The following is a 26,080-nucleotide window of genomic DNA, read 5'->3' on the forward strand; positions in this document are numbered from 1 at the left end:
TGTGGGATGTAAAGATGAAATCCCAGGTGAGGGTGTAGGTTGCAGAAGTGAGCAAATAAATTATAAGAATGTTCATGAGTAGGCACCCACAATTTTGAAAGGGCTTAAGTGCTCTAATTTAGACACTTATCACATAGGTATTTATGGAATCTGTCCACAAGTAAATGTTGGGAGTATATGTGCTTGTATTTAGATGATTTTGATTATCCTTTTAAAGGAAGGTTGTTTCAGCAAAGATGTGGAGTCAAAGAGCTTAGGTTTGATTCTTTGCCCCATTACTTTTGGACATTTGAGCAACTGACTTAGCATCTGACCCTTATTTTCTCAACCCTGAAGTGGAGAGCAGCATACCTGGTCTGCCTAACTCACCGGGTTGCAAAATTCCATTTTATATGTATATGTGTGTGCGTGTGTGTATACACACACACACGCACACACATATATATAGTCTTTGCATAAATGTAAGTTGTTGCTGGAAAGATGGCCATGTAGATAACAACCTCTATCTCATTAGATCTATTGGTTGATATTCAAACTTTTTTGTCTTAGAGCAAGGTTAGTAAATGGAACCATATGAATTACTGATATTCAACCCTCCATGACCTACAGAAAAGTCAATCTCATGTGGTTTTACCTAGTACATAGCAGAACAGGCATCTGAAGAAGGGCCTCAAGTAAAATTTAAGAGGTGTTTCTTGTCCTCTTATGATGTATATTTAGAAGTGCCATTGCCAAATATCTTTAAACTAATTCTAGTAGACCATGTGGACAGTCTAACTGGTCAATGTTAGGAAGTCACTTTTTATTAATTTGAAAACTATGGGATTTAAATGTGTTCTAATGTGTTCAGAAGATGGAGGGGGGAATGATGGGTAGAAAGATGCATGTGATCTCAGAGCTATGAGTATGGACTATGTAGATGTTTGCAGTGAAATAACTTTCTCCTCTGTAAGCTTCACAAGTCAGGATAAGCCTTAGCTAAGAAGTGTGCCTGTGAAGCGCTGAGTTGTTGGTAGACATGTGAGAGCATAGAGCCCAAACAGGAGATCTTTTCAGAGAAGTCACTTTGTGGGTACATACTGCCAATGATGAGCTACCACTTAAGTCATTTTTAAGGACCCCTTTTTTGAGTCTTTGCCTCCATAACAAGATCATTAAACATATTTGTGTGACTACTTAGTTTTTTGTTTTTTTAAATGCAATTTTTGCACCAGCCTGGTCTCTGAATGACTTGAGGTGATTTGTAAAAACCAAACCCAGTCAGAGAGGAAGTGCTTATTGTTACCAGGGAAGATGTTCAGAGTTGAGGAAAAACTAACAAGCAATACTGTTAGATGAAGTACATAAGTTCTACCTTCTCAGCTAAGATTTGGACGCCTGTTAAGAGATAATATTGGTTTAAAAAAAAAGTCATTTTAATTGACGACTTCCTAAAGCTCATTCATTCTTAGATTGTTTCCTAGCTTGAATAATACCAGTGGGGGGGTTTGTGCATTATCAGATTAAGTCTAATCAATATGTTTGGTATCCAGTATTCTTTAAATGAATGTTTTCCCAAAGTAGCATAAGTATTAAGCTGTGGTAATCGGCAATTGTAGTTTATTGAGGGGCATCAAAGCCCTCCGTGATGTTTGTATTAAAAGAAAAAATCCTTCTCTTAATTGTGAATCACATTGTGTATAGCCACTGGTCAATAAAGCATTTTTTTTTTTTAAAGATTCTACCTGTTTATTTGACAGAGAGAGAGAGAGAGAGATCACAGCAGGCAGGCAGAGAGAGAGGGGGAAGCAGGCTCCCTGGCAAGCAGAGAGCCCGATGCGGGGCTCGATCCCAGGACTCTGAGAGGACCTGAGCCGAAGGCAGAGGCTTAACTCTCTGAGCCACCCAGGTGCCCCATGGGTAATAAAGCATATTAATAAAAGTTATAATGTTGAGGGGAAAAAACCTAGGTAACTCTGTTCTCTATAAATCTGTAGTGAAGAAAGCCTAGCTGGGTGGCCTGTGAACAATGAATCAGGCGTCACCGTTTGGTCCCTTTCCTCCGCCTGAGTTCTAATGCCCCCAAGGAAAGCACAATCCGCCCTTCAGAGTCTGGTAGTACGTCCTGTCTCCTAAATTCATGGTAGATATAGTAGACCATCTGTCTTTGAGAATATTTTACCCATAAGAGGTCTCAAGCTTTAGCTGAAGTATGATTAGGATATTTTAAAACTCTGAATTCATTTTCTTACAGGAAAAAGCTGACTTCTGCTTGGTTCATGGCCAGGGAAATGGATTCTTGTGAAATACAGAGTCTGCTATTGCCTGTTAACAATCTCTAGGCATCCTGGTTCATTATCATCATTAAAGAGTTTTCTTATTATTTTATCTAATTTCAGCAGAGCCGTAGTTTATCCTTTATGAGCTGCCTCTCCGAAATATCAGTCAAGAGTTAGAGGAAGGGAGCTTATTATAGCTTCCACCCAGCTGGCAGAGTTCTGACATTTCAGATAGTCTAAATTGGGTATAAACTCCACACTGAGGTTTTAGACAAGATACATACCCGTGCAATGAAGATAATGGGCCTTAATTGTCTTTTAATCTGACTGACTATTGAAGTTAGTATCTTCTGTTAATCATTTTAGTATCATTTAGTTTGATTGACTGTGAGATCTAATTGAGTTGAGGGCTAAAGATTACTCCGCTGGCTGAAGTCTGTTACAGTAATTCTTTTACTGTATACCTTAGGTAATCTCTCTTGGCTTTCCTAAACAGTAAAGATGGGAACAACATCTAATTTGTTTTTTTTTTTTTTTCCAATTAGTGAACGGATTGACAAGAGTCTATATAAGGTGACTTCAGCCCCTTGTTAATCATTGATAGTATTCATTAATCAGTCCCCTGTCCCTTGTCTACAGTGTTTGTTAGTGTTTGTGAGGGCCTCACTATGTACGTTTTTAAAAAATGAGATTAGCTGTACTACCTAAATATCCAAGCCTCTCTCACTCTGTGGTTCTAGCAGATTTCTCTTCTCTAAACTTATTTAGTTGAGGCATATCTATCTAGCTAGTGATAGGAGTTAGTAATTTCAGTTACTCATCTTATGATAGCAATCTTAGAAATACTAAAACGAAAACATTCTTTATTCACCTTATGAAGTAAGAAGATACATTTGAAGATTAAATGTATTGGGTGTGTCTCTGAGTAGTCAGTCTATACTACCCATCCCTGGAATGTTGCCAGTCTTTGCTCTATCCCTTGACAGCCAGCCATGCCGCAGAAGTTTGCACGTGAGCCACATCTCAGAAGTTTCTCTCTTTGAACTTGGCCCAAATTACTGAGAAAACTCTTCTCACACTGTTACTTCTTCACCATGGCTCACAGCTTGGAAAGAGTGAATCAAGAGTGAATCACCTGTTGGTTTGAGAAATCCTGTTTTAATTTATTATGCCATTGACCACTACACGGTCTACATGAAAAAAACATGTTTGGTTAAAGTTGCACTCAATAGAAGGAGAAAAGTTACTAAAAAGAATTCCTGTTAATTTTCTACGGGATCATCAGGTGAGTTTTTTAAGACATAGGACAAAGTAAAGAACTTTGTTATTTCTCAATCATGCAAGAGATACCAGTCTTGTTAGAGTTGGAGACTTTGACACATTGAATGGCAGTGATACCAGTGGGCCCTTGGGCTTTTTTGCTTATTTCCATGTGAAGCCCAGAGAGCTGCCTTCTTCTTCTTCTTCTTCTTTTTTTTAAAGATTTTATTTATTTATTTGTCACAGAGAGAGAGAGAGAGTGCGTGTGTGAACACAAGCAGGGGGAGTAGCAGGCAGAGAGAGAAGCAGGCTCCCCACTAAGCAGGGAGCCTGATGCAGGACTTAATCCCAGGACCCTGGGATTATGACCTGAGCTGAGGCAGATGCTTAAGCCACTGAGCCACTCAGGGGTCCCCCAGAGGGCCTTCTTTAATGAAGACATTTTTCTTAGAGTTCTTTCTGGTTTAGAATTTCCTGAGGAGGGCACTTGTTCCCATACGTCTGTCTAGCACACCAACACTATCCATTGCTCCCATCCACATTGTAGCCACTTGCGGTATAAGTAACAAAAGTGATATTTCTGGGGTGCCTGGGTGGCTCAGTCTGTTGAGCATTCTACTTTTGGTTTCAGCTAAGGTCATGATCTCATGGTTTTTGGGCACCAGGCTCAGCAGAGTCTGTCTGGGATTCTCTCCCTCCCTCTCTGTCCCTCCCCTACTCTTACCCGTGCTTCCTCTTTCTCTCTCTCTCAAATAAATAAATAAATAAATAAATAAATAAAATCTTAAAAGAATTTTTTTTTTTCACTTGAAGTATTGAACTTTGAAGTTTCTATATTATTTGATAACCCAGTAGTTGGCAAAGGAAGATAAGTGTTGAGGTTCATAAGGGCAATTTTAAAATTTTAAACTTGTTTCTCTTCATGTTAGCATTTTGTGGTTGCCAGTGTATGTTCCGTTTTTAAGATTCAAAATCATTTTTTTTTCTTGTAATTTGATAACTACATACAACAAAATGTCATTTAAAAATAATTAAGTTGAAGACTAGCTTAGCAAATATTAATTTAAAAGTTCACTTCTGGGGACGCCTGGGTGGCTCAGTTGGTTGGGCAGCTGCTTTCGGCTCGGGTCATGATCCCAGCGTCCTGGGATCGAGTCCCACATCGGGCTCCTTGCTCTGCAGGGAGCCTGCTTCTCCCTCTGACTCTTCCTTCCACTCTGTCTGCCTGTGCTCGCTCTCACTCACTCTCTCTCTGACAAATAAATAAATAAAATCTTTAAAAAAAAAAAAAAGTTCACTTCTGTTAAATAGTCACATTGTACAGACTCATTGCAAATTTTGCAGGTTTTTTGTATGGTGGCTTCAGTCCTGTTTCATAAACCTGCGTGTACCATCTATAGGGCTTTCCTGCCCTAAATATAAATCACTAAGAAGAGAACATAGAGCATTTCAGTGATAGGGCCTCTGAGACAGAAATGAGAATTATAGTCTTCTAAAAATAAAAGAAAGTAATGTGTATGATAGATGTATGAGATATGAGCAATTTTGTTGATCAGCAAGAAGTTATTACTGAAGTCAGTTTCTGTGTAATGAAGGGGTTCAGGTAGGTACATGGAAAACATTGTGTTGGCTGTGAAAGTCTGGTGATTCTAGTCAGTGTCTTGAGAAGTAAGTTAAATAAAGGAATATTGTAAAAAGAACAAATACATAATGGTATCACATTGGTTAAAAGTAGAGTAATTGCCTTATATGAGAGATTTAATCTCTAGAATTTTTTATGTACTAACAATCAACAGTCAGAAAATTAGATGAGATCCAAGGGATTAAAAGCCATAGTGACAAGGTTTAAAACACTGCTTTCTTTAGAGAAATGTGTGAGACTTTTATTTTGCGTGTCACAAATGTAATGGTAAGCTATAGAATTTAAGAAATGAAGTTAAATGCTATATTTCTAATAGGGTAATAGAGGTCAATTAATTTACAATTTTAATCCAATACTCATATTAAATCTAGACAGGCTTCTCTTTATAAGTATTATTTTAACATTCACATGGAAGAATAAGCAGGTTAGAATAGAAAAAATTCTAAAAATAAGAATTTCTATGAGATGAGCTTGTCCCAACATTAGAACACATGACAAACATGAAAAAGTACAGTAATTAAAAATTATGGACTGCTTTATTAATGTACATATAAATACAGGAATAATGTCCAAAATACATTCTTAGGTGTAGGAATTTGTAATAAAGGAGATATGAAAACATGCAGAAGAGAGAAATCACTCAGTTCATTGTATTGGGATAAATAATTGGCTAAGAATGAATTTATAGGCCCACCAAATAGCCTAGGTTAAGATAATATAAAGCTAAAAAAAATAAAATTGAAGAGTTAAAATCTGTGGAGGCAGTTTAAAATTCTAAGCTTTGAAGGAGAAGGAAAAAAAGAAAAAGATTTAAATCTATACATAAACAGATATTCTGACAACATTCTGAGAAAAATACATTAAACAAAATGACTTGAACATTATCTAGTTTCAAATAAGCTTCTGAGAAACATATTTGAAAACCTCGGGAGACAAATGAGCAAAGGATATGACCAAAGACTTTGCAAATAAAGAAATACTACTGGAAATAAGCAGTAAAATCTTCACCTATCCTTTGTAAGAAATAATTATGAGAAATCCAGATACTATTTTTTAATTGAAGGTGGTAAATAATTTGATATGTTACCACATGATGGCATATAATGGCAAAATGGTATAGACTCAAAATGACCAATTGAATATAAGCTGGTAAAGCTCTGTAAAACCGTGTGACAATACCCATCATGTAATTGTATGCAAGTTAATTAATTAATATAAACATATATTAACTTACCATAAATATTATAGGACTTTTCCAATAATCATCCCTTTTGGGAATCTATTTAAAAAAAAAGGCTATTAAATGGGGAAATATGTATAAAGCTTCTTCACCGTGGAAAATATAAAAAACAACTTAAGTATCTCTAATGTGATAAAATCGGTGGGATCTTGTACATTCCCGGAGAGCAGCGCTTAGGGAGGCGGCCGCTCTGTGCAAGAGCGTGCAGTGCAGGGCGCAGGCGCAGAGGGACCGCGCAGCGGGTCTAGCCCACCGCTAGGCGGGCACAGGAGTCCTGCCCGCTGGTGCAAAAGTAAATGGATTCGCATTGCCAGATTCCTTCCCAGACAAGGAGCAAGAGCTTGACGCTGATGATTTTATTTCTAGAAACAGTGTATAGGAAACTGTAAGGAGCAGGGATGACGATACGCATACAGACCCGCCTCGGAAGCCTTTTCACAGTGGTGGGAAATTGGAGTGCAACCAAGTCCACCTATAAGAGAACAACATATCACTCTCCTTTGCATGAAGGGGTGGAGAGGACTGTAGAGATGTTACTTAATAGTAAACAGCAAGGCAGGACAGCATATGCTAGAGGTGTTTTGCTGCTGATGTGGTATTGGGAAATGTCCTGAGGCATCTGCCTTCAGACCTCTCAGACTTTGCTTGCTCGTTTCAGGATGCTTCGGGCCTAACAGTGAGGCTAAATAAGAGGGTCCTAGCATCATAAAACCATAATTATCAGGTGTATTGATCGTGACTTGTTGCTCTTGCACGCTTTCCCATCTTAGTGATTATTATTAACTATTTGTGTTTTGTTCTAATTCAGCACGATTCAAAATAACCACAGGAATTCTAGAAATTCAGCTTAGATCAATATTCATGTTACTACCAGTATTTGAAAATATTAAGGTGAATATAAATGTTTATATTGTATGTTTTTAAACTTTAAAAAAAAAAAAAAAACAACCATTTTTAGGAAGGGGGTAGGGGCAGAGGGAGAGGGAAAGTGAGCCTGGTAAGCAGGCTCCACACCCAGCACAGAGTGGGATGGGGCTCCATCTCACGACCCTGAGATCATGATCTGAGCCGAAATCAAGAGTTGGATGGATACCTGACTCAGCCACCCAGGCACCCCAAACTTTAACGTTTTAGATTATATATACTTTTTACTTTACTCAAGGAACTGTGATCACTAACTACTCAGAGTGGTTTTTGTTTTAGAGATATTGTAACCTAGGCGTTTAAATGGAGGTAATTAATGAAAAATCTTAGTAAGGAATTTCCTTAAGATAACTTGTCCAAATTAACATATCTGATAGAGAGTTTATTCTCTTGGTCAACACTTGCCTATTAGGAGAGATGACATCAAGGTTTGACTTAACAGGAAACCTAACAGAGGGGAGATGTTCTTGTTGGGAACAGCTAAAAGTGATTTCTCACATTTGAGTGAGACAAAAGTTAACGTTTTTCTAAATTAATTTCTATAAAGAAGTTAGAGGTTTTGAATCACAGAAAAATTTCTGTATTACAAGTCAGATGGCGAGGTTTTGCAAATAATTTGAGGCACACAATCAATACCAGAGACACTACTAAGTGCTAGGAGATGTTTGGAATGAGAGAATTTCCTTGTACTTCGCAGTGTCACTGTGTGACTCGTGCAGTGTTCCGTCTTTAGTAAGCATTCAAATGTTTATGGACAGTTTCATCTAGAAGAAAACCAGGCAGATAAAGATGTGCTAAATAACAGATAAAACCAAAGTCATTGTTCTTTAATGTGTAAGGAAATATAAATTGTCTTCATCATATCTTTAACGAATGTGATTACCAATAGGAAGATTTGACTAACGTGAGGATATGTATTTAGAAAACGTAGTCAGCAGAAAGATAATAGAAATATGTATGTGTGACTGACTGACCAAATTATTCAGAGATTAGAAAGTTCACTCTCCGTGTACTGATGTGCTCTTTGAAGCACAGGTCTCCAGGACATTTGGAAAAGATCTTTGGAAATAGGGAATTGAAAGGTGTCCCTGCTGAAGAGTTTTCCGATAAAGGGGAAAAGAAGTGTGGCGTTTGGAACTAGTTTCTGAAGACTAAGCACCAAATTCTAATGCTCATTGACACCATTTATAACTGAGCTAGATGTTACACTGAACTTCATGTACAGTTTTCTTGGAGTGTCACCTCTGAGTTATATTTAAAGTGAGGAGACATTCACTGGTGACAAGGTTTTGGAACAGAGAGAGCCTTCTAGCATGTTATGTAACTCAGCTCCGTTGGAGGAAGTGGGCAGGAGGTTTTGGAGAGAAGAAGGAAAGGAAGCAGACAAGAATGCAGGAATGAGCTGAAGGAGAGGGTTTGTTTGCAGGCTTTTGCCCGTGTGGTCTACCACAGGGAGAGCAAATGACTAGGTGTTTTCCGTTCTGGTTTTAATCTTACCAAAAGAGCAAACCTCTGATGTGCTAACAAAGCACATAACTAGGTTTATACCATGGCCTGAGGGAAGGCTTGGAGAAATCAAAGTATAATTATACATAGGATTAGAAGAATGGTGGGTTTGCAGGCATATAAAATTGTCCCTTCACTGCCTCCACTTCCTTGTGCACAGAGGCTTCTGGAAGGTTATCATGTTATATGATTCTTGAATAGAACCAGTGACCTCAAGTGAGTGTTCCCTTTACGAATTCCACATGTGTAATTGAAGAACCCTTATTATGCAAAGAAGTTCTATTTATAAAAGAGAGTAATATCTCCCTTGTGTCGCACTTGTGTTTTATTCGGTGTAAGACTGTGCCCCTATTTTTTTTTTTAAAGATATCCTTAAATTTCACAGAAGCTTAAATTTTATGAAATCATTTTCTCCTCTAGAAGAAATACCCTAAAAAGTTTTCCTTCAATTGTATGTGAAGATAATTATTCATGACTCGTAATTTGATTGGATGTTCAGTATTTGCCAAAACCATATGGCATTTTCTCCCCACTCTAGTGCTTAGACCTGCTACCATTTAAACATTTGACAAAGTAAAACAACATTTTCCTCTAGTGACACAACTTTTACAGGGTAGTTTTGTGTGTTATGCAGGGGGTTGTTTTTGCCTTGTGGTTATTTCTGTGTTTGTACATGGACTAGGAGGCTCCAGAGTCGAGAAGGAAGCCAATCCGCTGTGTGTATGTTGCTTCTAGGTAGTAGCTGTGGAACGTTTTGATGAAGGAGGAGTCGAGTCATTTTTGGGGAAACATCACTTATCTGTGCTGGTTCCTTTACTTCCTTCAATCCCTTTCTTTCGCTGACTCGATTGAGTGTACACTGTGTTATTATTCATTCCAGAAAGTATGTGTGTGTGTGTTTTTTTTAATGCTCTTGGTATTACCATTACTGTAATAGAAAAATGATAAGTGAAGTAAGCAGGTAAATTGAGAGATCTGCCTAAAGTCATCAGTGACTCAAATGGGTGGAGGAGGAATTTATCACATTCTTCCTCCCGTAAAGACAACCGATGCCACACTTTCCTCACATTTGATAAGTTGGCCCAGCTCATTTTAGTCTCCAACTTTTTATGTCATTGAAAGATTACATTTTTAAAAAACATTTTATTTATTTATTTGAGAGACTGAGAGCCAGAGAAAAAGAGTGCGTGCGAGAGCAGGGGGGCATGGCAGAGGGAGAGGGAGAAGCAGGCTCCCCAAAGAGTAGGGAGCCTGGGATCATGACCTGAGCCAAAGGCAGGCACTTAACCCGCTTACCGCTTAACGCCATCCAGGCGCCCTGGAAGATTACATTTTAAGATCCAAGTTACTGTAGGAAAGTCACTGCCAAGCTAGTGGTCAACAACTCCATGAATTAGTTGATTTATACTATGCTAGAATAATGTTGCTATTAAGTAATGTTCCAGTTATTAGTGTTTCTAATTAGTGCTTCTAATTATTTAGAAGCATTGCATATGTGGTAAATAGGGAACGACTAGAATTAATTTGCAACTGTCATTTTTTAGAAACTGCTCAAATTTTTAGCTATTAAGGGAGAAAGGCTTCCTTCTCACATGGCTTTCAGTGCACAAATAAGAAATTAGGAATCAGAGAGTAATAGTTCTAGGAAATGCTTGGTTGAGGGGGCAATTTTATTATTTATGTTAAGTTGTCTAAAGATCTTTGTGTGGAAAAACCTATGAAAACAGAAAAAACATCTTTTGTTCACCAGGCTAAATCTTTGTAAGCCATCATTTTGTAATTTTGAAATCCTGCTGAACAACATTCTGAAGGCTATTAAATTGAGACTTTTGTCTTCTTTATTTTTAGCACATTCAAGTGTGTATATAAATCTCTGGAATGTTGAAGGAGTGACATTCCACAAGTGTCAGATTTTTTTTTTTTTTTTCTGTTGCCCATTGTGAAGAGGAGACCAGTAAATTAAAAATGTTTGGTTCTCTCTCCTATATTTGCTTTCTTTTTGGAGCTCTGTCTACAGAATAAAGAATTGCTTTTTGTAGCTAGTTTACTGAATAGGAAAATCACTGTTTTAAATTACTGTTTTCTGACAGGGACTAATAATTAATTAACCAAGCTAGCATTAGTAGAAAAGCATTACTATAGTATTAAATGTCTCCAAGGCTTAGCAATGTTTCAGTGAACAGCAACAAAAAACACAGAGTTCACAATGACTAGATTTAGAGCCAAGAATGGTACTCTAAGGTACAGTCTTCAAAGGTGGCTTCTTTTCTCATGTTCTGGAATGTAGGAACTTACAGATATCTTTGCAGATCCATCAGCAACTTAAAGGTGTTCAGTGCCCCTTTGGGGGGAGTTTTGATACATTTAATTTTTAGGCAGTCATTCTGTTAGGGTAACAAAGTGATCAGTCACGTATTTGTATGAGTTACCAGTAGGAACTAGCGGGCTGTTGGGATGAGTTCTACTGCATCCTTTCTATCTGGCAAATTACATTTGTCTTTTGTACCCACGGATAGATCTAAGGAATATTAGGCTAATTGAAATAAGTCGGACGGAGAAAGGCAATACTGTATGATTTCATTTTCATGTAGGGATCTAAAAACCAAAACAAACAGAAATAGACTCATAAGTACAGAGAACAAATTGGTAGTTGGCAGAGGGGAGTGGGTAGGCAGAACGGGTCAAGTGGGATTAAGAGGTACAAACTCTGGTAATAAAATAAGTAAGTCATGGAGGTGTAAAGGGAAGACAGGGAATATAGTCACATATATTATACAGTCATAGGGAATATAGCCAATATATTAAACTTTGTATAATGACAGATGGTAACTAGATTTATAATGATCATTTCATAATGTATATAAATGTCCAACTACTATGCTATACACCTGAAACTAATCTAATATTATATGTCAACTATACTTCAGTAAACAACTCTGGAAAAATAATGTGGTTTGAAGTTACCTTTTAAAATTCAGATCAGTATGAGAAAAAAATTAATGAAAATGATTAATTCTTAGACCCAAGAGAACTATATTATAATGAAAGAGAGTCTTAAACTGGCTCTTGGAACAGAATAAAATTCTACCTTTAACAAATGTGAAACTATTTTTAGGGACATGGCTTTGAGTATAGCAGTTTCTATAAGGTCTGAGAGGACACTCAACATTGTTTGGGGTGATTTTTTTTTTAAAGATTTTATTTATTTATTTGACAGATAGAGAGAGAGATTACAAGTAGGCAGAGAGAGAAGGGGGAAGCGGACTTCCTGCTGAGTAGAGAGTCTGATTGTAGATTCAATCCCAGGACCCCGAGATCATGACCTGAGCCGAAGGCAGATACTTAAAGACTAAGCCATCCAGGTGCCCCCAGTGATGTTCTTTTAACTCTGTTACTTAACTTGTTTTCTTGGTTGTTTGCCTTTTATTGGGCTCTTGGCTCTGAATCACATATGGGGCATGGACTAGTGGTATACATGATTTTTGAAAATGTTAAAAAGAATACTAAAATGATACTGGCATTCTTGTAATTGCATATGTTATTTCTTTATTTACTTTCAGTTTGGTTAATAAACTTAAACCTGGTGTCATTAAGAAGATCAATAGATTATCCACACCAATAGCAGGTTTGGTAAGTAAAAAATTATCTTTAAAACTGGATTTCTTTGTTTTCAAAATGTAAAAAGATGGGCATAGACTGGTCCTTTTATCTGGAATTATCATAGAAATTGGGTTTGGGGTTTCTTGCTCAGGAGAAGGTTTTTATTGATGTCCTCCTATATCTTCAGTTCTTTCTGTTTCCCTTCTGCTGGGAGACTTTTATCTTGTTGTTTGTTTTGTTTTTGTGCCCTCAAACCTTATGTATCTCCTTTCTTAGCTTATTTCTTCTGCAAATTGCATTTGTTTATGATCACCTTCTCTCTGAAGCTCAGCCCTGCCTACTTTGTTTGCTAGGTGACCACACTGTAGGGAAACCTAGGTGTTTCCCAGTTGTTACATTTCTGTTGCTTCATGCTTAGGCATGAACCTCACTTAGCCTGCAGATCTTGGAGTGTATTTGCAACATGTTTGCTTTGTATCATAGATTTCCTATCAGAGTTCTAGGTGGTATTGGGTAAGTCGCTATCTTCCCTTGCCTCATTAATACTACCTATCAGATGACTGTGGGATAAGTCTCTAGATTCATTATCGCTTTAAATTGGGATTTTGTGTATGAAAAATACTTCACACTGTCATCATATACTCTAGTGGATCAATAATAATTGAAAGACCAATAACAAGGTGGAGCTGTATCTTTGAAAAAAAGTAGTTTATAATTAAGTATACATGATGGGTTATTTTCAAAATGTTAGCAATCCCTAAGAATCAAGGCTGATGATAGGAGTCAGTAAAAAAGATGAATTTTGTAAAACACTGAAGTTTAACACAGCTACTACCTGGAGTTTAATATATGTGTGTGTGTGTGTGTGTGTGTGTGTGTATAGTATGTATATTTGTATATATATATATATATAGTATGTATATACATATACACACATATGTAATATCTTTGGAATAGTCTAGCTGGTTATATTTGAGAACCTTCTGTTTTATCAACCATGTGTTTGCATATATCAAAGGCATGAAGGATAGCAGTAGAAAGGTAGCAGTATCAAGGATTTGCAGCTGGTATAAAAATCTTATTAAAATTTTGACAGGAGTAAGTTGGTCACAGGTTTTGTATTATTGGAAAATATCTGTTTAGAAGAAAGGGGTAGAAGAGTTTTAGAGCTTTCTTTTTTCTTTGTAAGATCAATTACAATTTTCTTTTAAAATATAGAATATGTATAAAGTTTCCAGAGCAGTTGGGCTCAAATATTAATTCCTTCTTTCTTGCCAGGTTATTTCTGTTCCATTTCTGTCATGACATGATATTTTTATTGGTCTCAAATTTGGTTAGGTAAAAAACCCATCATGTATGCATATATCATTCTATGAAGAGATGTGTGTGTGTGTGTGTGTGTGTGTGTGTGTGTGTATGAATGTATAGCAATATACATACATGTATGATTTACTTCCAGTAATATAGCAAGTCAGAAGGTATTATTTCAAGAATAACATTAAGAAATTTGGTTTTTGAGTCTTTCTAGGATGAAACATTCAGTTTAATAAAAATAAAGCCTTATATGAAAATTACTTTTATGAAATAATGCCTGTGAAAATTAAAAGTTTGAATCATATTGAAAGTCTTTTCAAGTGGCTCAAGTTATTCTTACTTTAATGCTTAGATTTTGAATTGCCATTTCTTGGATCAATTACACACATTTGAAATGAAATTAGCCTTTGATTTCAAATACCCCACATATTTGGAATGCTTGAACTGTGGTGGTTTGTTGTTACTGGCCACTAGAGGTTTTATTCAATCTTCTGATTCTATGATTAGATGAAAGCCAAATATATTTTATATTTAAATCCAAACATCTCTCCAACGATTTCTATTTCAAGCATGGAGATTCTATCTGATTTGGATTTTATCTCTAGACACTAAAATGAAATGTATTTCCGGAATATTAAATGGGATGATTTCCCAAGTACAGGACACTGAGCATTTTCAATGGGATGTAGGAGCATAAGAATAACCACGATTGCAGAATTGGGCTATAATTTGTTTGAAGTTGTCATCATGCCTCATTTGACTCCTTCTTCCCATACTTGTGTGTCAGGATGTTTATGTCAAAATTTCTTGAAGCCTAGGGGTGCCTGGGTGGCTCAGTGGGTTAAGTCTGTGCCTTCGGCTTAGGTCACGATGTCAGGATCCTGGGATCGAGCTCTGCATTGGGCTCTCTGCTCAGCGGGGAGCCTGCTTCCCTTCCTCTCTCTCTGCCTGCCTCTCTGCCTTCTTGTGATCTCTGTCCATTAAATAAATAAATAAAAACTTTAAAAAAAATCATTGAAGCCTCAATTTGAGGTGTGTATTAGAGCTCCAGGATCTACCTGGTAGGATTGTCATATGTGGATAGAAAGGAATTATGTAGATAGTCTGACATACAGATACTCAATGAATGTTCTTTTGTTGCACATTAATTTTTAAACAATTAATTGAGTGCCTACTAGGTCAAGAACTTTTCTAGCTTATTGGGATATATTGGAGGAAGAAAGACTGATAAGGACCTTATCCTCAAAAAGCTTACATTTTAGTGGTGGAGCAGGATCTAACAAATGAGCAAGAAAGCACCAGATATAAATGTGCTGTAGGGAAATATAATAGACTGACATTTGGTGAGCACACCTGAGCAGTTGTAGTTGGTCTATGATGACTGACCTCTAAGAATTCCTCAAGGAGTATGTTAGAAGCCTTTGTTTTTGATGTGTGTAGAAGAAAGATAAAAAACCCCGAGCTGGACTCTTTATATGAGTAATTTTTGTGTTCACAGCAGCTAACACAATGACTGATAAATTTGGAGGTCAAAGATTTTTTTTTTTAAAGACATTATTTACTTACTTGATAGAGAGAGAGAGAGAGAGAGAGAGCATACTTCCAGAAGGAGAGGGAGAGATAGACTCCCCACCAGGCAGAGAGACTGATGCTGGGCTCCATCCCAGCATCCTGAGATCATGACCCTAGTCTAAGGCAGACCTAGCCACCCAGATGCCCCTCAAAGATTTTTTTAATGAATAAATGGAAAAGTTTTCCATTGTGAACAATAGTAAGCTCCAGAATTAAATCTTTGAAGGGATAGTGTTAGAGGTTGGATTATGCCTTCCCCCAAACATAATATTTTGAAGTCCTAAACTTTCAATACCTCAGAATATGACCTTATTTGTGAATAAGGTTGTTGCAGATGATGTACTTAGGAAGGATGAGGTCATAATGGAGTAGGGTGGGCCCCTAATCTAGTATGCCATCCTTAGAAGAAGATGGCTCTGTGAAGACAGATATACCCAGGAAGAATGCCACGAGACAACAGAGGGCTGGGGTGACGCCTGTATACGCAAAGAGAACCAAAGGTTGCTGGCAAGCTACCAGACACTGGAAGAAGCAAGGAAGTTTGCTTACAGCTTTCATAGAATCGTGGCCTTGCGGACACCTTGATTTTGGACTTTTAGCCTCCAGCTGTGAGACAATAAATCTCTGTTGTTTTAAGCTACCTAGTTTGTGAGACTTTGTCATAGTAGTGCTAGGAAACTAATACAAATAGGTAAGTGTTTTTATTTGTTTTTAATTTAATACTTGCTTTTTAAAAAACACTTTATTTTGAAACAAATAGAGATTCACAGGAAGGGGTGGGGGAAAACAGTACAGAGAAGTCCTCTGTGCCTTTCACCCAGTTTCCCCCATGATAATATTTTGCATAACTGTGATACGATAATAAAACCAGGAAATTGACACGAGTACATTCAGAGACCTTAATCTGATTCACCTGTTTTATATGCAGTTAATGCTTTTTTAGTAACAAAGAGCAGAGATGCTTTCAGACTAAGTGAGATGAAGTGTTTTAAGGATTTTCAGAGGACTCTGTCATTAATTTGGTGTGCAGCCATAGATATGACAGTCACATTCCACATGATTACTTCTTTCTGCCCCAGTGCAAACAGGAAATGGTGTCTCTCAGTTGAGGTTCCCAGGAGAAGAATCCGAATGGATCAAATTACCTTGTCTTTCCAGGCTATGGATATCACAGGTCACTGGCCAGCCGGTGGATGCGTTCCTTGAGAAGAGTGTCATCTTGGCCAAATGGGCTGTGGTTAGGAGTGTAGGTAGCTTTGGGGTCCCTGAGTTCAGGTGTGTAGTTTATTCAATATTTTTAAAAAATATTTTTATTTATTTATTTGACAGACAGAGATCACAAGCAGGCAGAGAGGCAGGCAGAGAGAAAGGGAGGAAGCAGGCTCCCAGCCGAGCAGAGAGCCTGATGCGAGACTCGATCCCAGGACTCTCAGATCATGACCCGAGCCGAATTCAGAGGCTTAACCCACTGAGCCACCCAGGTGCCTTCAGGTGTGTAGTTTAAAGAGGGTTCTGTGGATGAGGTTTCTCTGGTGTAGATAACATTAAGTATAAAAAATAAAGAATTAAAAAAAAAAAAAGAAGTAAATGTAGTAAGAATTATACAATTTCTATGCTCCAGGCCCTGTTCTCCATCACTCCCTTCTTACTCTCTTTCCTTCTGCTAAAACTTTTATCCATTTCATGTCAGTTACTGTATTTAGCTTTGAGGTCAAGGCACTGGATTTCCTGTTTGTAGATGGACCTATGTGAAGCACATGGGATAGCCTCTGAGCAATGACAATCTGGAGAGAGGCGTTTAGATGATTTAGAAATACACTGAATACATTGCTTGGAACATTCATATTATTTTATGAAGGTTTTGTCTTGGGGAGATATTAACCATGTTTTCATAGGTAGAGATATAGTTTTTCTCGTTGGACTAAGTTTTAATTTTTAAAGAAATACATTTCTCTTTCTTTTTTATTCTTTATATTCTTTACAAAGCCATGCTAAAAAGAATCTCACATAAGAGTTCGAGTTTTACAAAAAATTAGCCAGTGTTAAGTGTGGGTATGTTCAGTTTATTGAAACTCAAAACTAAAAGTTGATTTGGGAATTCAAAAACTCAACCTCAGAACAAAGCCCTGAGAAATAAGCAAGATATCCTGATGGTGAAAAGAGCCATTGAACCAGAATAATGTTTACCATCAGATGTGTTAACGTGCATGAAATACAATATGTGCAGAGAACGTCAAGGAAGTTATTAACCCTAAGACTTATAGTTGTCTTGGGCCCCTGATGATTTAATTGTATTTACTAAAGCAAGATTACTCTACTGTGGCACCGCTGACTATCGACATTTCAGGCCCAATAATTCCTTGTTGGGGGGGTCTTTCCTGTGCATTTTACAATATTTAGTAGCTTTCCTGGACTCTACTCACTAGATGCCAGTAACACCATGTTCCCTTCCCTGAAATTATGACAGTTAAAAATGTCTTCAGACATTGCCAAGGACCCTGATGGGGTAAAATCATCCCTAGCTAGGGGCCATGGAGCTAAAGGGTTAATAAAGTGAACACTGCCCCTTCACATGGACTGGTTTGCTTACTGAGTATAGATTTGAGAGATCTACTTATGCCTGCCATTTCCATTGCAGTTTCTCTTAGAAAAGCAATGATGTTCTAGAAAATTTGGTTTGAATCATTTGTTTGTTTGAAACTTGGTGTCTCTTAGTGGGCTTAATAGAAAAATCTTCTTGGTGCACCTGGGTGGCTCAGTCAGTTAAACATCTGACTCTTGACTTCGGCTCAGGTCATGATCTCAGGGTGGTGAGATGAGATGAAGCCCTGTATTGGCTCCATGCTGCGTGTGGAGTCTGCTTAAGATTCTCTTTCTCTCTCCCTCTGCCTCCCTGCCTGCCCCTGTCTGTCAATCTCCTCAGCATATGCACATTTTCTTCAAAAATATGAGCTGAATTTGAGCATCTTTCCTCTAAAGGGTTACTCTTTCAGATTATTTTTGAGATTGGAATGCATAAGGCGTGACTGTAGAGACTGGGAAGGTTGTCTCCTCATTCAGGAATGCTGTAGAATGCAGGAAATGGGCAAAGTTGCCAGCTAGCTGAAGCTGTTGGATGTGTCAGTTTCTCTTGCGTTCTTAATGGTTACTTCAAGAATTACTTCAAGAAATAATCCAAGTCTATGGGCTCTATTCTTGCTGCCATTTTCAGAAGGTTATTAGTGGTTAATGTTCTTGTGCCTGTGTAAAATTATTCCTGATTCATCTTTACTCTCCTGTGCATTTGGGTGTCAGCAAAGTAGTGTGACCCAGTCAGTGCCAAAATCGCTATTGAAACGTCTAGTTGTTCCCTTCCAGCAGTAATAGAAAGTGCACTAGGAATCCAGGTTTTATCATGTGCTTTTAAAAACCCACTTTCAGGCAGTGACTATATGTAACCTACTCTTTTTCCCAGGACAAGGGGAATGAGGGGGTTGGGAAAAGGGAGGCTTGTCGGACACTGAGCTTGTGAGCTCTTTTATAATAAGTAAGACCAAATGTGAGACCTCAAGACAAGCGTGTTTTCAGGGAAAAATAATTCAGGGAAAAAGCCCACTTCTTTTTCCTCTTCTTTCCTATCCAAGTTGAAATATATAGGAAAAATGAATATAATTATTATTTTCATTCAAGGGTGACACTTTTCTGGTTAGGAGGCAGGAATAAATTTTGTACGGTTGAAATGAAAATATTCAGGGAACATTAGAATGTGACTTGGATGGGCAACCAACCCATGCTTTGCTTAAAAGGATAGTGACAAAAGGTCATTCTGTACTAGATCAAACTCAGTGTGTGTTTCAGAGGGAATATCTCTCTAGTTGGTAATAAACCAGATATATTTATGAATGTATTTTGATGGTGATCTCTATATAACCTGGTAAAAAGCAACACCGTGGAGAGAGATGGGAAGATGGTATCGTAGAGCACATTTACAATAACCATTTAATGCTAAGATCAACAGTGTCTATTTTCTGTTCTTGTATTTTATTGCTGATTTGTTTGAGATCTCCACCAAGCACATGTGGGAGAGGCTTCCACCAAGTGAAATCTTTCTGATTCACTCATTGTTGCTGTTTGATTGCATAGCCAGTGAGAACAGCGTTCAGGCTGAGCTGACTCTGGCTGCAATGCTCCCCATCTCCAAACGGATGGGGGACAACATTGAGGTCCCCTCCTATAACACTACTTCTGCCTTCATTCTTACTTAATCTTCATGTTCTCAGTTTCCTCACAGTTGATAACTAAGGAAGGCTAGGTAGTTTATAAATGACCATGTTTTTCAATGATTGTTCATTTCTCCCCTATCACTGTATTGGAACAGTTTTGTAGATGTGGAATCAGACTTTAGTGGTTTATTGAGTTAAATGATTTTTTTCTTTTTCTTCCACTTCCTAATAGAGACAAGGAGAGGTTAAATGATATTAGTAAACGACGAAAATTGCTCAGTTGTGGTTTCAGGATAAAAACTGCACTAAAGAAATCTTTTTATTTCAAAGGGAGGGTAGACCACTATTACAAGTTGTATAATTATGCCCCAAACAAAAAAATTTAAACTTTTAATTTTTCTAGTTTGTCAATCTATTTTCTTTAAAAACAGAACACCAATAACAAAAGCGTGGAGTGCTTTTTCTTCTTAATGAAGTAACAGGAGAGTACTTTAGTGTTGCCATTATTTAATGTTTTCTTACACTTATGAAGAGATTATAGCATAAAAACTAGCCATTTACTAAAAATAAGGCCACTTTATGCATTGAAAAATGATATTTTCTGCAGTTGTACTTTAATTTTTTTCCAGTGTATATTGCATTGGAATTTCTGTGGATCACCATTAGTATTTTGAAATACTTTGGTGTTATCCAATAATTAAGTCGAGAAACAGACTGAATGGGCATTATGCATTGCCTGTGTTCTAGGTAACAAATAGTAGATATTAAATATCCAAATGCCTTAATACCTCCATATAAATGACAGATAAATAAGCCAATCATGACTGAGTTATTTACAAAGAAATTTTAGGTGATTTTCTCAAGAGTCTGCTTGTCTCCTTACTTCTAACTCGCAGTCAAGATACATATCACCAGGAATGGAAACCCCAAATCTTGGTGTCAATGTGTAAAGTTGTTTCCAGTACCCTCATAATGATGCAGCACTGTACATCAGGAAACTCCTGTTTTATTTTGAGCCATAATTTCTTAGTCATGGCATTGGCACAAGTTTAAGAGCACTTCCTTAAAGTTCCAAAACTTGTTTTTAAATCCAAGCTGAACATATGCCAACTGTCAGCCTTGAGGGCAACCTTTTAAAAAAACATTAATGAATTAGAATTCCTAACGCAACAACATGATTAACTTGTAGAGTCAAAGAAAAATTGATTCAGAGGAGGATTATATCTTACATGATAGTTTTATTAAGATACTAAAATGCTTGGAACATCTCTCTTTAGGGACCTTTTGTTAATGTAGACATTGGAAACATCAAATGAGATTAAATAAGAAATAGAACCCAGGTGTCAGACTGGTATAAGCACATTGGGCATTTAATGGTCTTCGGCCCACAACTTTCCCTCCCTCCCTAAAAGTATTTATTGAACACCTACTATGTACCAAGTACTATTCTAGGAACTTGGAGCACAGCCACAAATAAGGCACAGGAAGTCCTCCCTAATGGACCAAAATCAATAGGTCCCAATAATAACCTGTAAGGTACTAACAGTTGTCATGCAGAATATATAATACCTTGTCAGTTGCCAATAATTACACTGAAAAAATAAAGTGAATGGGTAGAGAGTGATTGAGTGAGAGTATGAGAAGTGTTTCAGAAAAGGCTCAGTGATATCTTGTTCCTGGAGTTGACATTTGGTGAGGGACCTGAAGGAAGTGTGGAGGAGGGGGAAAATATGGGGATCATGGGACTTTTTGAGACAGAAGGAAAAGAGGGAAGATCAAGGCAGGATCAGGCTGGTTCAGGAAAAGACTATAGGTCTGGATCTAAGTGAGGCAGATGGAGTGGGCCAGGAAGGTTGTATAGGCTTCATAGGCTTTGGTGAGTAGATCACATTTTACTCCCAGCATGATGAGAAGCCACTGGGGGCTTTTGAGAGCGGTTTAATTTGTTGTTAGGATCACTGGATGCCTGTGGTAAAGGATTTACGTATCTGTGAATATACTAAAAATCATTGAATTGTACCCTTTAACTTATGGTTTCTATGTGAATTATACCCCTATAAAATGTAAAGATAAAAAATCGCAAGTTGCTGTGTGAACAATAGACTGAAGGAAATCAAGAAGAGAAGCAGGAAGGCCAGTTAAAGAACAGTTTTGGTAGTTGTAATGACTAATTTTTGTCTGGCTTGACTGACTATGGAGTGTCCAGATACTGGTAAGGCATTCTTACATTATTCTGCATCTGTCTGTGAGGGTGTCTTTGGATGAGGTGAACATTTGAATCTGTAGCGTGGGGAAAGCAGATTGTTCTCCCTAATGTGGATGGGCCTCATATAATCAGTTGAAGGGTTGACTAAAACAAAAAGTCTAATGCTCCTGTGAGTCAGAGGAAACTGTTGCTGCCTGACTGCATGAACTGGAACATTGGTCTTTCCCTGCCTTTGGACTTGGTCTAAAACACTGGCTTTTCTTGGGTCTCAAGCTTGCCAGCTTTGAAACTGGAGAACTTACTTTCAAATGGAACATTTCATTGACTCTGCTGGTTCTCAGGATTCTGGACATGGACTGAAAGTACACCATTGGCTCTCCCCGGGGGTCCAGCTTGTAGATGGGCAGATCATGGAACTGCTCAGCCTCCATAACCATATACGTCAGTTCCTGCAAATAAATGTCTTTCTATAGATATATGTATCTTGTTGTTCTGTTGTCTAGAGAACTCTGACTAATACAGTAGTTCAGGCAAGAGGTGATGGTGACAGTATTGGGAATGGAGGAAATTGATGGCAGACCATATAGCTCTTGCTCATGGGTTGGCAGAGAAGCCAGGGTCTTTGCATCAGTAGTTTCTTGAGATAATAAAAAGGAATGAGAGGGTCAGTGAAGGGAAGGGAAGAATCAAGGGAGAAACTGGAAATTGAGGCAGTTTACATAAGATTGCAGATTTATAAATGTCAAAGTGATCAGTGTCAATCTTAGATATTGTTCCCTGACAACATCATGAAAAATATGATTAAAATGATGGTTTGTGATTATTTGTAAGAAAGAAAATAACACTAGAAACTAGCCTTGTCCCCTGCAAACAGATGTTTACAGTGACATATTCCTGGGCTGGTCCCATGGAGAGACCAGGCAACCAGCTAGAGGTCATAAAATGGTTCATGATGTATTTTGTTTGACTTCACTGTTTTTGTTTATTTCTAAAACTTGAGCCAAAATTTGCATACCCTTAGATTTCAGATGAAATCCTCATATCTGGCTTCTCAGTGAATGTGACAACAGCAGGCCTGCATTCCCACAAAGCAAGTGTTAGATTGGGCATCCCGTGGACAGGATGGGAGTCTCTGCATTGCTTGTTCTCTGGTCATTTCCTCAACGTGATGCCCATTTTTTTCATTCATGGTTTATTCAGTCTTTTTACCAGCCTTTCCCTTTTAGACATGTCTCCTTTCCTGCAAAATTTCTGTTGGGGTCTTGGTAAGAGTTAAGACAGAGAAAAATAGACCAGGTAATATCTGTAGGTGAAATCTTAAGTAGTTGAATAAAAATGCTCAATTTTAAGGAGCTAAATGGAAATCCATGTAAACATGGAGAGAAGTTTCTGCAGTTTGCCTTAGGACTTTGTACTTGCACTATTTTCGTTTAAAACACAAAGGATGGAATAAATACATGGGAAAAGTAGTCCTCTTTGTGGACGCTGGAAGAATAAGGTATAGTTAATTGACTGCATATAAAAATCTGCAATTTAAAGTGATCGAGAGTCACCAGGGTCCAGCGGTTTTATATTATCTGCAAACTCAATCATGCATTTTATACCTTTATCCATGAAACTTCCTTTAATAGAATCACATGACTTTCATTTCAGATTCTTCACATCCACCTTATTTTATTCCAAATTTCACTAGCCTCCTGACCCATTAAAACTCACCGTTCATCTTGCTGTGAACTGTGATGTCATTGTGAACTGGTTGTTGCTATTGTATGTCTCAGTTAGCCAGTGGTGTGTTGGATGCCACAGTGTGAAGGACCCGTGGCCTGTAATGAGAAGTAAGGTCCACTTACTGACCACTTGCTATAGCCTAGAAACCGCCAATCACATGTCTATTTCCTCGGTAAATCACTGTTACTGTCATTTGCCAAGAGGGCCGTCGTTGGTGACCCAAGTCCTTGTTAGTGACTTGGACAGTTAACCACATCTGGAGTCCTCTTCTGAGTTACAGGTGTTTCATCTTGAGAAGGGAAGACCTAACAAACAGGAAACTGTCTTCGAGGAAGTGTGGCAGTTGTCCTAGGAGGAATGGCTCCCCATAATGTCCACGCTCTAATCCGCGAACCAGCCAGTGTGTTGTGGTGGCGGCACATTGGGTTCGAGGGACGACTGAGGTGTAAATCCGTTGACTTTGAGATGAGGAATGGATCGGATTATCCAGGTGGGCCCATTATAATCCCGATGGTCCTCATAAGTGGAAGAGAGAGCGAGAATTAGTTGGGTGGTGGTGTGACAGACTCAGGCTGATGCTGCTGGCTTTGAGGGTGGAGGAAGGAGCCTCTAGTGATGGAAAAGATGAAAGAAATGGATTTTCTCCTAGAGCCTCCAGAGGAAATGGAGCCCTGCCAACACCTTGATTTTAACCGGGGGAGACTGATTTTGGACTTCTGACCTCCAGAACTCTAAGACAATAAACTGGTCTTGTTTTCAGCCATCAACTAGTGGGGGTGTGTTTCCCTCATGGTGAAAACAAACATATGGGTTAAGAGCACAGATGCAGGGATTGGACTGCTTGAGGTTTGAATGACCTCAGGTTCGTCGCATACCTCTTAGGCCTCAGATCCTTCATGTGTAAAATGGGAACAAAAAGACTTCATATGATATTTTACTGTGACTTAGAGATAATTTGCATAAAGGGTCTCAGCATGCTGCCTAGCATACAGTAAGAACTCCATGAATGTGAACTTGAGAAAAACAGCTGTTCAGCGGAGGGCCAGTTGGGACGACAGGAGAACTGAAAAGTGTCACAGAGGGTCAAGGGGGGGTTGAGAAACCGGGGCTATCTGAAGAGAAGATGTGAGGCTGGGACAACGTGTGGCATATCTGAGGCAGGAGAGCTGTCTAAGTGGCTAAGGACTCCCGTGGGAGAAAGACGAGAACGTAGTGCGCATTAAGTAGGCAGATTTAGGATCAGTGTTTTACAATGACAGCGAGGGAGTCTTTGGACTTTTTTTTTTGACATAGAAATGATGAAAAGTGAGTCAGCCTCATAAAGCAAGGAGTCCCTGGGGCTGGGAAAGCTAAAAGAAGGGCTGATGATCCAGACATGTCCCATGTAGAAGTGACTCTCGGAAAGCGGGTGGGAGCAGCGGTGCTGAACGGAGTGCGGATTCCCGGCCCACTCTAGGCTCATACTCCATGTTGTTCTCCTTCATTAAATGTACGTCACTGCTTCGTATACTGTGTTTTGGCATCATCATGACATGTTTCTTTAAGCAGTTATGTATTTGTTTTACTTTGGAACAGAGAGCATGGATAATTTGAGGACAGAACTTTTTTTTTTTTTTCCTTTATTCCCATTTTGTCCACTGACTTTTGGCAACCACCAGTCTGGTCTCAGACAGAACTTCTTAAGCCTCTATTTCAGCATTTTGTGTCCCTTCCCTTCCCTTTCCCCTCCCCCCTTCCTCCTCTTCCTTCCTTCCTTCCTTCCAACAGAGTAGATAGGTTTTAGAACTCCTTCATTTTTGATGTATAAAGTTTAATTCGAACACCATGGAAGACCATACTTAATCCATGCTGCAGTTCGACAGAGCCTGTTGCTGCTTCTGTGAAGTTAATTGCAACCCACGTTGATTAGCATTTCAGTAACTAGCCCTTCAGCCGAGCACGGTCCTCATGCTTTTGACCTTTCGCTGCCCTAACTTGCCAGGGCTCGGTTCTGCCTCTCGGTATGGTTCCTGCCCCTCCTCTGCCAAGCAGTGCTGGAGAAAAGCATGCCGTGATTTATCATGTATAATCCCCTGGGCCCTCAGTGTCACTTGGTAATTGCTTTTAAGCATTCCTAGTTGGTTCTTACGCCTGTCGTCATATGTGATGGAACTTGACTGCTCTCCTTGTCCTCAAATCCTTTGCTTTCAGCACATGACTGAGGCTCTTTGCAGAGAAGCAGCAAAGGAAAATGTGCTGTGTACTTATCTCACAAATAACCTACTGAAGTTGTGTCTGTGTGTTTTCCTACAAACTGTGTAATTATCCCATGCAGGGGTTAGTAACACAGCTTCCATTTATTCACTAAGCCACACATAAGGAGATGACGTCTCTAATAATAAAACTCGTGCCACTGATCAAAATTGCAACCACACCACTTCCTTCATAGAAACTGCATAACTGAAATGCACATTTGGGTGTATCGTTGTCACTCCGTGCTTGGCAGTTGCTTTAAAATAATTCTGAATGGTCCCAATGAGTATATCACAGGAATGGAATTTGGGTACTTTTGGGGATGACCTAATGATGAGCTCCGGAATCCCTAGGCGACCGCTGCTCTTCCTAAGGAGAAACACTGCTATCAATCCT

General features: G+C 38.5%; 1 protein-coding gene across 16 annotated transcripts in view; it reads left to right on the forward strand.

Annotated features, from left to right (window-relative positions):
* LMO7 (LIM domain 7) overlaps window positions 1-26,080 on the forward strand; it is a 202,566-nt gene that overhangs the window by 74,236 nt on the left and 102,250 nt on the right. For all 16 annotated transcript variants that reach the window (XM_082701234.1, XM_082701224.1, XM_082701226.1 and 13 more), the window contains one exon: window positions 12,391-12,460. In XM_082701234.1, coding sequence (XP_082557360.1) covers window positions 12,391-12,460 — 70 coding nt within the window. The remainder of the gene's footprint in view (window positions 1-12,390; window positions 12,461-26,080) is intronic.

This window comes from Mustela nivalis (genome assembly GCF_964662115.1).
Source record: "Mustela nivalis genome assembly, chromosome: 15".
NCBI classification, from domain to species: domain Eukaryota; kingdom Metazoa; phylum Chordata; class Mammalia; order Carnivora; family Mustelidae; genus Mustela; species Mustela nivalis.